Raw genomic sequence first — 16,811 nt, 5'->3', positions numbered from 1 at the left:
GTCTCTGGTTTATGATTATCTGGCCAGGGGTCCACAGCTAGGGGCTGATGAGCTGTTACCTCATCTTGTCTTAGAGAAACAACTTGAATTTGTACCTTAATGATGATATCTAGAATAGCAGTTTCAGTACATTAATGATGTTATTGACAGCAGCGATTTTAGACTTCTGACTCTGTGTTTGTTTGTTTTTGTTTTTTTGGCCATGCCACAAGGCACGTGGGATTTTAGTTCCCTACCAGTGATGGAACCCGTGCTTCCTACAGTGGAAGTGTGGAGTCTTTTTTTTTTATTCTATTTATTTTATTTTTGGCTGTGTTGGGTCTTCATTGCTGCGGGCACGGGATTTCTCTAGTTGTTGTGGTGTGCAGGCTTCTCATTGCAGTGGCTTCTCTTTGTTGTGGAGCACGGGCACTGGGCACGCGGGCTTCAGTAGTTGTGGTACGTGGGCTCTAGAGTGCAGGCTCAGCAGTTGTGGTGCACAGGCTTAGTTGCTCTGCAGCATGTGGGATATTCCCAGACCAGGGCTCGAACCTGTGTCCCCTGAATTGGCGGGCAGATTCTTAACCACTGCGCCACCAGGGAAGCCTGGAAGCACAGAGTCTTAACCACTGGACCACCAGGGAAGTCCCTGACTCTGGTTGATTAGTGTTCATTTAGCACAGGATTGAAGTCAGAGGGGACATAAAAGAGAGTAAAGTTTTAGATAGAGAGATTAATCATAAACTCAGTAAGGAATCTTGGTTTTAGGGGGACTTGGTTTCAGTAATACTACCCTAATTTGACAGCATAGATTAGTTTTGCCTTTTTGTATACTTTCTAGTGGTTCTCAATCTTTTTTTTTTTTTTTTAATTTATTTTTGGCTGCGTTGGGTCTTTGTTGCTGCACGCGGGCTTTCTCTAGTGCGGTGAGCCAGGGCTACTCTTCGTTGCGGTGCGCAGGCTTCCCATTGCGGTGGCTTCTCTGTTACGGAGCATGGGCTCTAGGCGCATGGGCTTCAGTAGTTGTGGCACATGGGCTCAGTAGGTGTGGTTTGAGGGCCCTAGAGCGCAGGCTCAGTAGTTGTGGTGCATGGGCTTAGTTGCTCCACGGCATGTGGGATCTTCCCGGACCAGGGCTCGAACCCGTGTCCCCTGTGTTGTCAGGCAGATTCTTAACCACTGCTCCACCAGGGAAGTCCCGGTTCTCAATCTTTAGCATGGATCAGAATCATCTGGAAAACTTGTTAAAATAGATTGCCCCATTCCCAAAGCTTCAGATTCAGTGTGTTTGGGGTAGGGCCCAATAATTTGCATTTCTAACGAATTTCCATCCCAGCTGATGCTGCTGGACTGGAATTTTATAATTTATACTCTTTTATGTCTGGTTCCTTTCATAGAGCAGTTCCAACTTTATGTTATATTATGGGGGGGCACCTATGATTCCATTATTTGATGGAAGGCTTTTGCACACACACAGAAGCCTGGAACCTAGTAGACCAGAAGGCTCTTTAAAGGCAGGAGTACATCTTATTTTTCTTAGTAATCAGCACTTAACACAGTATAGTCATCAGTGTTTAAGAAATAAAAGAATACTTGGATGGATGGGTCCTCCAGCAAATAGACTTAAACTCTAGTAATTTACCAGCTTAAGTGTGTCTCTTGCCAGACTGAAAATCCTGTGAACAGAACTTTCCTCAGCCATTCTTGGGTCCCAACACCCAGTGTAGGGCCCAGCTCAGTGTACAGGCAATTCATGTTTGGGCAAAGGATGGAGTGATGAGGGATGGAGCTCCTCAGGGCAGAACTATACCAAAAGTGGCCCCCATAGAGGGCGCCCTCAGGCAGGGACTTCCAGCTGTGGTGGGGGAGGGGTGCCTGCTACACAGCTGCTTGCATTTAAGGTGGACCAAGGGATTTCCCCCACCCAGCCTCCGATGTAGGGGGGATGCAGACAGTTCCCAGTTTCACATCCACCCTTTCCACCTCTTCCACCAGGGTACAGGAGAAGAGACGGTATTTTTCTTTATTTTTTTTTAATCGGTGAGAGTGCCAGCACCCCACAGTTAAAAAAACCAAAAATGTGAGTGCCTCCTGCGACCCAGGCAGGAGGTAAATGGCTTTAACAAGAATATTCTCCCCATTTCACAGATGGTGAAATTGAGGTTTCCTTAACAGGTTCTAACCCCGGGGTCTTCACTAAGAAGTGCTGGAAATAGGAGGGGGAAATTCCTGTGAAACTGTGCGATCCCTTCCTCCAAGGGGCCTCCTTAACAGCTGTCCTGCCGGCGTCGCCAGCTGCCCAGCCAGTTCCTGTCCCTTTCGGAGCCCGCGCTCACCCCGCCTGACGCTCCTAGAGTCTGTCCTTCTGCCGGGTCCCAGGCCCACCGCTGGAGGAATGGAGTTCTCGGAGCTGATCCGTACGGGCCAGGCCCAAGCCGAGCTCCTGCGGGGCCCGGAGATGCCCCCGCTGCGCGGCACGCTTTGCGTCACCGGCCACCACCTGCTGCTGTCGCCAGGACCCCAGGCGACTCCAGACCTGTGGCTGCTGCTGTTGCGTAGTGTCGACTCCATCGAGAAGCGGTGAGACGTGGCGGGGACATCCCCGTAGTCTGGGAACGCACGGCTCCGCAGGGAGAGGGGGAAGGGCAAGCGCAGTTGGAGCTGGTGCCCCCCCTGCATAACGTACAATCCTAAGAAACTCCTTTCTCCTCCCCTCTGGTAGAGGTCAGGGGACATTAAGCCTAAGTTTATCCATCCCCAGGGTCGCGGGTGACGCCGGCACCATCACGCTGCGCTGTAAGGACCTGCGAGTGCTGCAGCTGGACATAGAGGGCGTGGAAGCGACGCTGGACATCGCCCGCTCCATTGAGGTACGCCAGGGTTGCACCAGGGGCACTTAAGCTACCCTATCCCGTAACAAGGGGACTCAGCATCCAGCGTTATCGCGGATGCAGGGTGTTCTGGAGTGCGTGGAGAGGCGGGAGCTGCGGAGCGGAGGGCTGGATTCCGACCTTTCCCAGATCCCTTGCCTTCGTTCCCCAGGCGCTGTCCTCCCTGGAATCGGTCATCACCTCCTTTCCGTTCTTCTACCGTCCCAAGGGCTTGAGATTGGGCGAAGCCTGGCACTTCCACCCACCAGAACGCTACTACAAGCGAATAGCTCGCGAGGTCGGCGCAGTCGTGGGGGCCTGGGGATGTGGGAGAGCCGGGTCTGGAAGGGGAGCGGGGACAGGGCACTCACTGTGTGCCCTAGACCTGGTCTTCGCCCCTCCCTGTGCCGCAGACCAGAGCGTGGCGGCTGAGCGAGGCGAACGAGGACTTCAGCTTGTGCCCCAGTTACCCCCGCGCGGTAATCGTGCCTCGCGCCGTGGACGACGATGCCCTGGCGCGCAGCGCCCGCTTCCGCCAGGGAGGCCGCTTCCCTGTGCTCAGCTACTACCACGCTCCCCGCGGAACCGTGAGCCCCACCCCTCCCCAGAGCCCGCCGCTAGGACCCTCTGCGTCCCTCTTGGCTCTTCTCTACACTGGCCGGCCTGTTGGTTGCCCGGCTTCGGCCCGGGCTCCGGCCCTATTCTGGCCCCGCCCACTCAGCTCAACCCTGCCTTCATTGATCCTGACCCCGCCCCTCTCCCTGGTTTCCGAGTCTCGCCAATCTCTGGCCCCACCTCCGGCTGGTCTGGGCCCACTGAAGCCTTGTCCCTCTTTTGTCAACCCATGACCCGCCCACGTTCTACCCAGCGGGTCCCTCCCCCCTCTGGCCACAACCCACCCAGACCCGGTCCGACGCTCCCAGGGCTCCTGGGCTACCCCCCCAACCCACGCCCCATACAGCTCTAGACCCGCTCCAGTGTGTAAACCCGGCCTAGGGATCCCCTGAGCGAAGTCCCTGAACCGGGGCCTGGTGGGTACAGTTTCCGAGCTGAGTCCCTGTCCGCAGGTGCTCCTACGTTCCAGCCAGCCCCTGACCGGGCCCCAGAAGCTGCGTTGCGCTGAGGACGAGGAGCTGCTGCGAGCTGTGCTGGCGGAGGCTCGCCCGGGGGCCCGGGGCTTCATCGTGGACACGCGCTCGGCCCAGGCCGCCAAACAGGCCCGCATGACTGGCGGCGGCACCGAGGCCAAGGCCGCCTACCCGGGCTGGAAACGGCTGCACCGGCCCCTGGAGAGGTAAGGGGTCTTCCCATCCTCTCCTAGGTTCTTTCGTGCAGGACTCTTCACGGATGGGGGCAGGGGGAGGGCGGTCTTGTAGGAACTTCCAGGACTGTTAGGTCTTTCCTGGTAGCCATCCTGCCAGGTAGAGCTCATTCCTCTCTAGGCACCCCAACTCTGCCTGGGTAGAAAAAGCACTTCTTTACATTGAACTGAAATTTCTCTTCCAGGAACAACCTCACCACACACACACACACACACACACACACACTCTCTCTCTCTCCCTCTCTCCCTCTCTCTCTCTCTCTCTCCCCCCCCCCCCCCCCACTGGTCCCAGCCCTGCTCTTGAGGGCTGTACCCGCACAGTTGTTATCTGCTCCCTCTGTCTCCAGGTGCTGGTAGAACCAAGAGAAGGTCCTGAGGGACTTTTGTGCTTTGAGATTGGACTGCTCCCCTATCCAGAATATAAAACTCTGTTTATTCATTGATCCGGCCAACATTGACCCAGCACAGAGGCTGAGATGGTGGCCAGCCCAGACATGGTTGGAAGATCAGCAGTAAACGGGCAATTAGAATTCAGTGTGATAAGTAGCAGCACAGAAGAGGCGCCCCTCTGTTAGAATAGGTCATCCTAAGAAAGCTTCCCTGAGAACAGGTGAAGGCACTGCAGGTGTGCAGGAGCAGGGAGCCTAGTCATTTGTTCTGTTTTGGAACTGCAAGCACTTCGGTGAGGTGGGAGTGAGGAGTGTGATGTGGAGGCAGGGAAAGAGAGATGGAGGTAGAGAGGCTAAAGGGGTGACAGGGGCCAGAGCAAAGGTCTTGAATGCCATGATTATGAGCTCAGAGCTTATCCTAAAGGCAGTGGGGAGCCACTGAAAGCTTTTAAACAAGCCTGAAAAAGTCTCAATTAGATTTTCTGGCAGGAGGTTACTGGTGATCTAGAGCAGAACAGTTCCTGGGAAGTAGGAGCAGATACCAGAATCTCAGGAGTATTGTGTTTCTCTTGTCAGACTGGTTCTCCCCAGGGGGTACTGTGTTGCTCCCATCAGACTAGGGTACATCAAGGGTACTGTGACACCTTCATCAAATTGGGGTTTCCCAGGGCATTCTGTTTCTCCAGGGGGCTATGTGACCCCTCCCCAGGCATTGCTATGCTTCCCCAACAGACTAGGTCTCCCCAAAGGGTCTTGGGTCTCCTCAAGTTTGGGGAAACACTTCCATCAGATTAGGTGGGCTCCTCTGAGGGCTCTATGTCTCCCTCACTGGTCTGGAGCATTTGTTCCTAGGCTATGCTCACCAGAGCTTGGGCTGGAGAAGGGATGACCAGACTCCCACTTGTGCAGGGGGCGGCCCTTACAGGAGAGCTTCGTGCGCCTGATGGAAGCCTGTGGGGACCCGGAGCAGAGCATGGACCGCTGGCTTAGTCGACTAGATGGCTGCCGCTGGCTGTCACATGTGAAGGAGGCACTAAGCACAGCCTGCCTAGCAGCCCAGGGCATGGAGTGGTAAGGGCCCCCCCTCGCCGCCCTACAAGAAAGAGAAGAGGGCAGGGTGGGCAGGGCTCTCAATGTCTGGGCACAAAACCACATCTCAGTAAGCAAATACAGGTTTCAAATGGGCCCTTTCTATTCCTGGCCTGGCTACCCCAGGCAGGGAAGGACAGGCCACTGCTGATAAGCCCTGGGCCCACAGGGAAGGGGCCTGCATCCTGGTGCATGGGGCCGAAGGCACGGACAGCACCCTGCTAGTGACTTCACTGGCCCAACTCATCCTAGACCCCTTGAGCCGAACCATGGCTGGATTCCAGGAACTGATAGAGCGAGAGTGGATCCAGGTAAGTGGCCGCCCAGCCCAGCCCTAGCCCTCCATCCAGAATCTCCACTTCCTTGTGCCCATCGCTCTGCCCCCTCCCCAGGCCGGCCACCCCTTCCAGCTGCGCTGTGCTCACTCGGCCTTCTCCCACACCCGCCCCAAGCACGAGGCACCCATCTTTCTCCTCTTCCTGGATTGCGTGTGGCAGCTGGGCCGCCAGTTCCCGCTGTCGCTGGAGTTTGGGGAGGGGATGCTGTTGGCGCTGTTTGATCACTCCTATGCCTCCCCTTTCGGCACCTTCCTCTGCAACAGTGAAAAGGAGAGGTGAGCTAAGGGGGTGTCAAGGTGGGTCAGAGGGCAGGCACAGGACAGGGGTGGGTACCTGCTGCATTGGCAGCCTACTTTCTTAGAAGACATCTTCGGGAATTTGCTGGTGGACCATGGTTAGGACTTGGCGCTTTCACTGCTGGGGCCCGGTTCGATCCCTGGTTGGGGAACTAAGATCCCGCAAGCTGCAAGGCGCAGCCAAAAAAAAAAGACATCTTTCCCTTTCAAACGAGTTTCTCTCTTAGAAAAACTCGGAGTGTCCTCTCCTATCCTACCTCCAGAGCTCACACTTCCCCCTAACTTATGCAAAGCCCGAAATAAATGGGTCTATGGCCAATCCTTCAGACCTACCCCCCACTCTGTCCATAGCCAAGAACAAGTGCACTCCTAGCTTAAAAACAAAGACTGAAGGGGAAAGTTGCTGCCAAAGTCATTTCTGGGGCTCTCTACCACTTTGCAGGGTTGATTCTAGTGAAGCAATAAAGTAGAGGTTGAATGCTGAGTCAAATTGTTTGGGCTCAAATTCTGGCTTCACCACTCACCTGCTGGGCGATCAAAAGCAACCCTGAATCTGTTTCATCAGTAGCAAGCAAAGAATCGTAATAGTCACAATAGCCTAGAGGTGGGGTGGGGGCATGTGTGAGGATTAGCTGAGTTAAAATATGGAAAGTGCTTAGCACAGTGCCTGGCACACAGTGGGCACACGAGTGGTAGTCATTTTATTATTTGGTTGGCTTGTTGCATATGCCACCAATGAGCTCCCATTAGCCATCTTTCTCTCATCAGACTGAGATGAGGGGAGGGAAGGTTCACTGCTAAGAAGGTAGAGCTCATATTTAGTTATCTTTTGTTGCCCAGTGGCCTCCTCTCCACCATGTTGTTTTTACTAACTCTGCTTATCATTCAGGTTAGAAACTTATTTTTACCTCCCTCTCCCCCATCCTTCATATTTAGCTTTTCTTCTAAGAATTTATTTTTTTAAAATATTTATTTGGTTGCGCCAGGTCTTAGTTGCGGCTCGCCGGCTCTAGTTGTGGCATGTGAACTCTTAGTTGTGGCATGTATGTGGGATCTAGTTCCCTGACCAGGGATCGAACCTGGGCCCCTTGCATTGAGAGCATGGAGTCCTAACCATTGCGCCACCAGGGAAGTCCCTCTACTAAGAATTTCTTAGCTTAGTCCTTTCCTGTCCAAGGCCCCTCCTACTACCCTAATCCAGACTTTCCTTTCCACGTGGACCACTGGAACAGCTTCCTCACTGCTCTTATTATCTCCACTTTCATCCTTTTTTTTTAACCCATCAGTCTAGACCTATCAATATTCACCTTGGGCCCTTTCCCACTTTCTTGCTTTTGCTCCTGCAGTTCCCCCTAAGTATTTCCATGTTTTTGCACACCTGGTGAACTGTTGCTGCTAGACCCAGCTCAAATGGCACACTCTTAATTAGCCTTCCCTGATCCTTTCAAAGCAAAGCTAAGCAGAACTCCTTAAGAACTAGGACTTTGTCTTGTTCCTGCTTTATTGTAGTGCCCAGTTCAGGATCTGACTGGCTACTGTCATCTGCGGGAGAGGGTATCACTGCCCTGGGGGAGCTGTCACCCTACTAACCAGCGCCCTCACCTGGAGTCCCAGAGGGCATAGCTGAGTCTGGAAGCTCACTCTCTCACCCCCTCCAGATGCCTGTGTGAAGTGAGAACTCGAACACACTCCTTGTGGTCTGGGCTCAATCAGCCAAAAGAGCAACGAAAACTCCGGAACCCGCTCTACGTCCCCAATCCCTTGGCCATCTGGCCCTCTGTGGAGCCCCAGAGCCTGCGACTGTGGCAAGGTGACCCCCTCTCCCTCCTCCTCCCTGGGGGAGTTCTCCCCTCTGCTCAGCTTCCTTACCTGTCCTCCTCCTCTTCCTCAGGCCTGTTTCTGCGCTGGACCCATCCACCTGAGCCTTCAGAGGTAGCATGGGAGAAGGTGTGGCAAATAGCAACAGATCAGAAGACAGAAGGCTCTCAGCCAACAGATTCAGCCTCTGAGCCCCAACCCTAAGTACTGGTCCTTGGATGGTGGTTGAGATGTTCCTGAAACTTCTCCAGGCCCCTCAGCGCCTTTGGACCTTGAATGACGGTGCCTGCAACCCAGCCTAGCCCACAATACTGAAGTTCCAGGTTTGAAGTGTCCAAAGTGTAGGGAGAAGGTCCAAATAATAAAGGTATCCATGATTGGTATGAGCTTGCTGGGGCATCACTGAGAAGGGAAAGTGTTGAAACTGATGAAATTTCTGACCAGAAACCATTTATTTCCAAACTAATTTATTTCTCAGAGTCCAAAGCCTTCTGTGAACCTGGCCCATATGGAGATCCTGTGTGTGTGTGTGTGTGTGTGTGTGTGTGTGTGTGTGTGTGTGTGTGTTGGTGTGCTGTGCTGTGCTGTGGTGTGTGTGTGCAGTGGAAGCTCGGAGTCCTAATCACTGCATGGCCAGGGAATTCCCAGAGATCCGGCTTCTTAAGCCTCAAACTCAAATTCAAAGTACTGTGGGTCGAAGTAGTGGATGCGGACATAACCATCTTCTCCACCGCTGCTGTAGCTGGAAAGAGACAGGCAGGGCCCGGTCAGAGGCCTGCCCTGGGGGAGGCAGGCCTAGCGGGCAGGGCATGGGAAAGGGGCAGAGGCAGGCAGACCAGGGCTGAGCTCAGCTCCCTTCACTGGACCCTACCTCTTGCCATCAGGATGGAAGGCAACACTGTTGATAGGTCCAAAGTGACCCTTGATTCTTCCAAACTCTTCTTCAAAGGCCAAGTGGAAGAACCTGGAGGAGACAGCGGGGTGGGAAGTGACAGTTCATTCATTTTCCATCTCCTTCCAAAACATGTCGAGAGGTACCACTCCCCAAACACAAACTGTAAAGTGGGGAAACTGGGAAAAGGGGAAATGAATGTAAACAGAACAAGACAAAGTTGGGGGAAGATTGGACCCAAACGTCTTCCTTACTATGTGCTGGGCAGTGCTCTAAGAGCTTAACAACTATTAAGTCATTTATTTTATTTTATTTTATTTTTTTTGCAGTACGCGGGCCTCTCACTGTCGTTGGCCTCTCCCGCTGCGGAGCACAGGCTCCGGATGCGCAGTCTCAGCAGCGCTCCGCGCGGCATGTAGAATCTTCCCGGACCGGGGCACGAACCCGTGTCCCCTGCATCGGCAGGCGGACTCTCAACCACTGCGCCACCAGGGAAGCCCAAGTCATTTATTTAATCTGCACAGTTTTATGAGGTAAGTATATTATCATTGTCTTCATTATACAGTCAAGGGTAATTGGGCACAGAGAACTACAGTGATGTGTAGAGCTTCAGAGCGAGCCCAAGAGTTCATGCTCTTAACTGCTATATTATACACTTGTCACAGAAGGGCCACAAATCTGGCTGCACTTCCTAGCAGCCAATGAATTAAGGAAAGTCTCTTTAGTTTTATGATTTGTGTCCATCATGAAAGACATTTCATGAAGTTTCAGTTTGGAAGAGCTCCTTCCCCCTTTACCTGGCCTCGAACTTGCCAATCCGGGTGGAAGTGGTGGTTACATCCATTGCTTCCTGACCACCGCCCAGCACCACCTGAAGGGAAGAAGAAACTCTAGACAGGCCCAAAGGGCAGGCAAATCCATTTTCTGTTTTTTTCCCCCCACCCCATAAGCCTTTAATTATCTCCCACATCAGATTAGGAATATATTAAGGGTAAGGAACAAACATCCTTCAGCCACCTCCTACCCTGTCCCCTGGGGCTTCCCAATCATTCAGCCTTGTTGCTGCTCTGAGAATCTCCTCTCTGCCTGACACCATTTTCCCCCAGAGATCTTTTCTTAATTGCTAGACAAACAACTAGATCCTGGAAACATTCTGAGGCTTTAGCAAGAAGCTTGGGTGGGGTCCCTTACATGGTCATAGTTGGGAGAGAGGGCAGCTGAGTTGACGGGACGTTCTGTCCGGAAAGTCTTCTGGTGTTCAAGGGTTGTGGAGTCAAAGAGCTAGAGAAAGCAGGGGAGAAATCTGTAAAAGGAGCCTTCTTGGGGGGAAGTCGAGAGCCAGGCTGGAGGGTGGGATCAGCCCCACCAGACCCCTTGCCCGGGCTCACCTTGGCTGTGTTGTCCTTGGATGCAGTGACAAACATGGTCATGTCCCTGGATAACTGGATGTCATTGATCTGCCGGGAGTGCTCCTTAATAGTCACCAATACCTCCCCAGACTGCAAAAGAAAGAAGAGTGAGGCTCTGACCAACCTGATCCTCACTACCCCACTGCTCAGCCAGGGTTCTGGACTGTTTCTTGTTCCATGAAGGGGAGGGGTCTGGGTTGGGGCTGCCTCAGTGTCCCCTGAATCAACATTTACTCCCACTCCCAAGCCCAACCTGGCCCAAGTGTGCAGGTTTTGTAAATACTGCTAGTTTACCTAGGAAAACACACACTTATGGTGACAAATCTACAGACCTATTAATTAATCATCATGTAACAGTAGAGAAGTTTCCGTTTAATCCTTCCAACAAATATTTATTGAATGGCTACTATTTGCCAAGCATTGTGCTAAGCACTGAGCAACACCTATTTCCTTTAATCCTCACAACAATCCTATGAAGTATTTTAACAGAAAATTTAAAAGGAATAAACTAAGGTTCAGAGAGGTGATGTGACTGGAGATCCTAAAACCAGTCAGAGGCAGAATCCACTCGCATCTCCTTCCCTCGTAGGGTCTTGGTCACAGTTCACGAGGACCACTGCTCGTCCATCCTTTTCTTAGGTCTTTTCAAAAGGCCGTCTCATCTCCTGATTTCCCTTCCCACTAAAAGAACCTGCTAGACTATGTAGTACAGAGTTTTAGAGTCTGCCCTTAAAAGTACTTCTCTGGGCTTCCCTGGTGGTGCAGTGGTTGAGAGTCCGCCTGCCGATGCAGGGGACACGGATTCGTGCCCCAGTCTGGGAAGATCCCACATGCCGCGGAGCGGCTGGGCCTGTGAGCCATGGCCACTGAGCCTGCGCATCCGGAGCCTGTGCTCCTGTGCTCCTGTGCTCCGCATCGGGAGAGGCCACAACAGTGAGAGGCCCACATACCGCAAAAAAAAAAAAAAAAAAAAAGAAAAAGTACTTCTCTGTAGGAGTTCCCTGGCAGTCCAGTGGTTAGGATTCTGCGCTTTCACTGCCAAGGGCCCGGGTTCAATCCCTGGGCAGGGAACTAAGATCCTGCAAGCCAAGCAGCGTGGCCAGAAACAAACAAATGAAACTTCTCTGTGCCTCAATTTCTCTATCTAGAAAACAAGATTATTAAAAGCCCTGAGGGCAGACTTCCCTGGTGGCCCAGTGGTTAAGAAACTGCCTGCCAATGCAGGGGACACGGTTCACGCCCTAGTCCAGGAAGATCCCACATGCCTTGGAGCAACGAAGCTTGTGCGCCACAACTACTGAGCCTGCGCTCTAGAGCCCGCGAGCCACAACTAATGAGCCCATGTGCCACAACTACTGAAGCCCAAGCGCCTAGAGCCCATGCTCCACAACAAAGAGGAGCCACCGCAATGAGAAGCCCGCGCACCACAACAAAGAGTAGCCCCTGCTCTCCACAGGTAGAGAAAGCCCATGCGCAGCAACGAAGACCCGACGCAGCCAAAAATAAATAAATAAAATTAATTAATTAAAAAAAAAAAGCCCCCAGGGGTAATTCCCTGGCGGTCCAGTGGTTAGGACTCGGCCTCTCACTGGCATTGTCACTGCCGATCCCTGGTCCGGGAACTAACATCCCACAAGCTGCATGGCGTGGCCAAAAAAAAAAAAAAAAAAAAAGCCCTCCAGGTCAAGCGCCACTGTAAGGATACTGGGACTGGGTCTTAACTGACTTTGAATGACAGGCACCTGGCCTGTGCTCTGTAAACATTTGTTACATGATTAAAAGGCCTCAAGCATTAGGCCTCAAACAGAGACCCTCAGAAGACTGTCATTTCCTTTCCTGAGTTACTTTCACCTATTCTGAGGGAAGAATGTATTTCTGTCTCCTCCATTAATTTGGACACATGGTAGGGACGTATCTGGCTCTTTCATTTCAGGGAACAAGTACCAGCTTTGCAGTCAGGCCTATCTGGGGGCACAGATCAGCTCACTGTTTGCTATCATCAAGCGTTATTTATGTCTTTGCCCTTGGTTCCCATTCCCTTCCTGCAGGTAGGCCTGGTACTTTAGTGGGCCACAGTCAGTGCTTGTTGAGTGACTGACTAACCTTTATGGTATTATAGTCCAGTATTCTTCAGAAACCCAGGCACCCACAACTGAAATCTGAGACAGCCTGGACTTTACCCTTTGCTCTTGTGGGTCCATCTCATCAGTCACCTCTGAACGTCTCCTGACTGTCAGGTAGTGCACATCCCCATGACTACTGCCTAGAGTTTATGTCCATTCTCCAAACTAGCCTGCGAGAGTTTTCTAAAGAGAAAACCTGATCATCCATAACCATTTGAAGATTACCTCCTGCCTAAGGGAAAATTACAACTCCTTTGTCTCCTGACCCGCAAACTATCTAGTCCTGGTTCCTCTCTTCCGGCTTGAAGCTCCATTTATTCTTCACAGATTAATGTACATGCCACCTCCTCTGTGATAGAGGGCACTTTCTGTACTTGGCTGAGACCTCTGTGGTGGCAAAACTCACAATCTGACCCACGTGCTAGCTGTTTGCCAGTCTGTCTCCCCCGGGGCAGGGCCCATGTCTGATTCACTTCTTTGTCCTCAGAGGCTAGCATGGGGCCTGGCACTCAGTAGTGGCAGGAGAATGCTTAACTGTGATCATTAGTAACATATCCTGAGTACTCTTATGACAAGTTTTTCAAACACCTGATGTCATCTGATCCTTGAAACATCTTACAGATAAATAGGCTCCGTGAAGTTATGTAATACGCCCAAGATCACATAATGAGAAGGGGGTGAAATCTGTATGTGAATCCAGCCCTCTTAACCACTGGGCTTATCCTGCCACTCATAGAGAATCATTCTGATGGGCTTAGGCCTCACGCACCCCCTTACCTTGGCACTATACTGGTTGAGCTCTCCGCCCTCATGGCCTGCAATGATGCACTCGCCAAGGGGTCCCCAAACAGCACTGGTGATCTTGGAGTCGTTGCACGGGATCTTCATGTAGGGCTCGTTGTTGTCTGTGTGGGGCAGCAGATGTCAGGCCCTGGGCTCTGGAGTCGAGCCCTTCACCTCAACTCTAGTCCTGAACCCCAGCACCGGCTCACCAATCTGGCTCGGATCCCGCAGGTCGAAGAAGCTCACGAAGCACTGGTAGCCCATCTGCTTGTCCGTGGAGAACATGATGATGTTGCCCCCGAAGTCAAAGCCACAGGTCCGGACTGCTGAATTGGTCTTGACTAGGGCCAGCTGCTTCCCTGGAGACAGGCAGAGTGTGGGCTAGCCCTTGCCCACTGCAGGGAGGACTCTCTCTACACTTGCCTATTGGGATTTCCCTCGTGGCACAGTGGATAAGACTCCGCACTCCCAATGCAGGGAGCCAGGGTTCTATCCCTGGTCAGGGAACTAGATCCCACATGCATGCTGCAACTAAGAGTTCGTATGCCACAACTAAGGAGCCCACGTCCTGCAACTAAGGAGCTGGTGCAACCAAATAAATAAATATTTTTTAAAAGCAAAACAAACAAAAAAATACACTTGCCTATCGTCACGTTGCACTGTTTCTCCTGCACTACTGACCCTAGTGCCCTCCCCCACATTTTCCTCACTGCTGTGCTTTGGCTCAAGTCTTTTAACTTCTCCCCACAGTCCCTCCTCAGACACCTGCCACTGTGGCACTCACAGTGGACTGCATTCTATCTATCTCTGCCTCAGAATGCACTCTTCCACAGCAAAGTCCTGCTCTAATTTATCTGTGTGTCCCCAGTGCCCAGCAAAGACCTGGGAGATCTGGATTACCAGTAAACATTTACTAAATGGAGCAGCTTAATAGGCTCCCCTGTCTTCTGTCTGTTCCTCCAATGCTCCCCACTGCTATCTGGGCTTGCTAAAGCTAAACATGCTCTTCCCTGCTCAGGGACCTCCATGGCATGCCAAATCCTACAGAACAAAGCCACACTCCTGAGTTTGCATTCAAGGCCTGTTCTGGCCCTAGCCTGCCTCAGCTTCCCCACTGCTGTCTATTTCATTCCCCAAGAAGCAGGAACTCCCGCCAGATCAGATGGCTTGGATATGATACTTGCCCTGCTTTCATTCCTGCATGTTCCAGAGCGATGACCTCTTTCTCATCCTTCAAGCCCCAGCTCATATGATATTTACTTTGGGAAACCTTCCCAGGCTGTTCCCACCCCCATTCCAGGCATTCAGTTGCCCACCTCCGGCCTTCCACCGTGCTCTTTGCTTCCTCTAACATGGCTTATATCTCACTGTATGCCTCTTTTCTCCTCTGTCTTCTTTATTTTCTTGTCTGTCTCTTTTTCCCTAGACTAAGAACCATCTCTGGATTTATCTCTATTTACCCAGAACCTGTAGGTCCTCACTGTTTTCTGTAAAAGTGAAGGATTCAGGCTTACCTGTTTCACAGTCCCAGAGACGACAGCTGTTGTCAGCTGAGCCGGTGAGGACATGCTTGGTGTCCCCTGAAGAGGGTGTTAAGAAGCATGACAGAGTTCACCTGAGCCCTTGTCCTCCTGGAAGGCCAACTGAATCACCTCCCTGTTCAGCACCAGAGAGCCTTCCTTCTTCTCTCATCCTAACCTCCTCATCCAGAACTGGAACTTGTCCTAAATGCTCCCCCAACCAATGAACAGACCAAGGAGGCAGGTAGCATCATTCTCTAGACCCACAAGAGCAACCCAAACTCCCAACTCCAAGTCAGCAGCCTCTCCATTGCTGGCAGACCCTGGGAGCACAGACTCAGAGCAAAGACAAGGATACAGTCAGCGTCCACACACCACACAGCTCCGGTATGGCCCATATAGGTGCCCAGCCTCTCACCATTCACAGAGTACCATACATTGACAATCTGGAGGTGTCAATGACAATATGACAGGGTGATAGGCATCTCAGGCAGAGCAACGGCCTCCTATTTTGCCCCAGGAGCCCCCAGCAGCCTCTACCTAGGCCAGATTCTGCCCTCTCCTGCTCATCTCTTGGGAAACAGCAGGTTGCTGGTAAAAAGACCAACTCCTGGATTCTCCTCCTTCCCACAGGTAAGCAGCAAGGGAGTCAGGAGGCTTGCAAAAAGTCTCCATTTGCCACTATACCGGCCCTTTCCCAGACTCCTAAACCCTCAGAAAAATAAAAGGTCAAGTCAGGTGCGAGCCTAGCAAAACAGTAGCTTTGGTGTTCTGTCCAAATGGGAGCAGTTGATAGTAGGGAAGCTTGGGTTCCCATCCCTGCTCTGCTACTATCTCACTGTATTATCTCAAAATTAGTGCTTCTCCCCTCTGAACTTCAGTTTTCCCATCTGTAAAATGGTCAGGACAGTAACGCCTTCTTCAAAGGGTAGCTCCAATAAAATACTGTCTAAGGAATTTAAAATATAGATGACTAACATTAATTAGGCATTCACACACACTAAGCTCCTTACTTGAATAATCTCATTAATCTTAAAGACAATCCCAGAAAGAAGCACTATTACTACCCATATTTTGTAAGAAGGGACACTTTTAAGTTTATAAAGGTTAAACGACATGCTCAAAGTCACACTGCTAGTGAACGCAGCACTCAGGATTCAAATCAGGTCTGTTTGGTTTCAGAGCCCTCACTTTTAGGCACTCGAGTTAACTTCCTCCATATGGAGGTGCCTCAAAAGGCAGTACTGTGAGGGGCTGTCTGCAGTCAGTGAGCGGCAGGAAAGGGCTGACTGAAATGATACCAGGGACATCTTCATTAAGGTCTCTGTGTCCCTCGCCACCCAAGGATCAACTTTCCCTTTCTTCAGGTGGTCTGTTCTCCTATCCTTGTAGAATAGTTTTGTTCTTCCCCAGAATGGTCTCCTCTCCGCTCCCTGAGCAAGCTGACCCTCGTCCCCCTTCCCCTTCCACAAGGTCCCTTGCTTTTCTTCTCCCCGGCTAGTCCTTCCTTCTACCAACAACTGAGTCCTTTCCCACCTCTCCAGGTTTAATGTTCTCGCCCTCCTAATCCCGGGATAGTCTCTCGCTACTTCTCAAAATGGGGCGCTCTTTGGGTTCTCTCTCGCGGCAAAACTGGCCTGTCCACCCTTCGCCCCGGCAGAATGAACTCGCCCCCTCCCGGGCCCCCTCCGCACTGTCCCGGCGGCTCGCCCTCCGGCCGACGCTCACCGGGTCCTTGGCCACCGTGAAGAGGAGGTCTCCCTCGCGGTTGTACTTAATCTGCGTAATGGACCGCTCATGGCCCTGCAGCAGGATCGGCTTCTGTGGGGACAGGACGGGAGTGTCAGCGCCCAGAATCGGCCCCGGCCCGGACCCCCAGGGCAACAACTCTAATTCACGGGAACTCACCATGCCGGCGGTGACGCGAGAAAAAACGCAACCCGAGCAGAACCGGAAGAGGCTTTGGCACCACTTCCGGATTACG

At 52.1% G+C, this 16,811-nt stretch overlaps 2 protein-coding genes across 4 annotated transcripts; one reads left to right on the top strand and one right to left on the bottom strand.

Annotated features, from left to right (window-relative positions):
• Nucleotides 1-2,287: 2,287 nt before the first annotated feature.
• Nucleotides 2,288-8,483, top strand: LOC132429656 (myotubularin-related protein 9-like). 3 transcript variants are annotated; one of them, XM_060018240.1, is made up of 10 exons: nt 2,288-2,559; nt 2,741-2,849; nt 3,022-3,147; nt 3,263-3,436; nt 3,917-4,143; nt 5,469-5,630; nt 5,818-5,959; nt 6,101-6,261; nt 7,941-8,092; nt 8,174-8,483. In XM_060018240.1, the coding sequence occupies exons 1-10, from the start codon at nt 2,375-2,377 to the stop codon at nt 8,302-8,304; spliced, it is 1,569 nt and encodes a 522-aa protein (XP_059874223.1). In that variant the 5' UTR covers nt 2,288-2,374; the 3' UTR covers nt 8,305-8,483. The 3 variants fall into 3 exon arrangements, with proteins under 3 accessions (XP_059874223.1, XP_059874213.1, XP_059874234.1); XM_060018230.1 differs by having other exon boundaries at nt 6,041-6,261; XM_060018251.1 differs by lacking the exon at nt 5,469-5,630 and having other exon boundaries at nt 6,041-6,261.
• Nucleotides 8,484-8,600: 117 nt separating this feature from the next.
• Nucleotides 8,601-16,788, bottom strand: EIF3I (eukaryotic translation initiation factor 3 subunit I). Its single transcript, XM_060018262.1, has 11 exons — nt 16,736-16,788; nt 16,556-16,648; nt 15,186-15,273; nt 14,822-14,887; nt 13,517-13,666; nt 13,302-13,429; nt 10,381-10,491; nt 10,184-10,273; nt 9,790-9,863; nt 8,972-9,064; nt 8,601-8,842 (listed from the first exon to the last, which is right to left on the bottom strand). The coding sequence occupies exons 1-11, from the start codon at nt 16,736-16,738 to the stop codon at nt 8,761-8,763; spliced, it is 978 nt and encodes a 325-aa protein (XP_059874245.1). The 5' UTR covers nt 16,739-16,788; the 3' UTR covers nt 8,601-8,760.
• Between the last annotated feature and the right edge of the window lie 23 nt (nt 16,789-16,811).

This window comes from Delphinus delphis, chromosome 1 (genome assembly GCF_949987515.2).
Source record: "Delphinus delphis chromosome 1, mDelDel1.2, whole genome shotgun sequence".
Lineage (NCBI taxonomy): Eukaryota > Metazoa > Chordata > Mammalia > Artiodactyla > Delphinidae > Delphinus > Delphinus delphis.
This window is presented reverse-complemented; position numbering and strand designations above follow the sequence as displayed.

Coding starts and splice junctions, on each gene's coding strand:
- LOC132429656 (XM_060018230.1), top strand. CDS start 2,375: ATGGAGTTCTCGGAGCTGATCCGTACGGGCCAGGCCCAAGCCGAGCTC. Junction 3,148..3,262: donor ACAAGCGAATAGCTCGCGAG/GTCGGCGCAGTC, acceptor CCTGTGCCGCAG/ACCAGAGCGTGGCGGCTGAG. Junction 8,093..8,173: donor GAGCCTGCGACTGTGGCAAG/GTGACCCCCTCT, acceptor CCTCTTCCTCAG/GCCTGTTTCTGCGCTGGACC.
- EIF3I (XM_060018262.1), bottom strand. Junction 15,274..16,555: donor TCACGGTGGCCAAGGACCCG/GTGAGCGTCGGC, acceptor TGACACCTCCAG/ATTGTCAATGTATGGTACTC. Junction 10,274..10,380: donor CCAAGGACAACACAGCCAAG/GTGAGCCCGGGC, acceptor TGCTTTCTCTAG/CTCTTTGACTCCACAACCCT.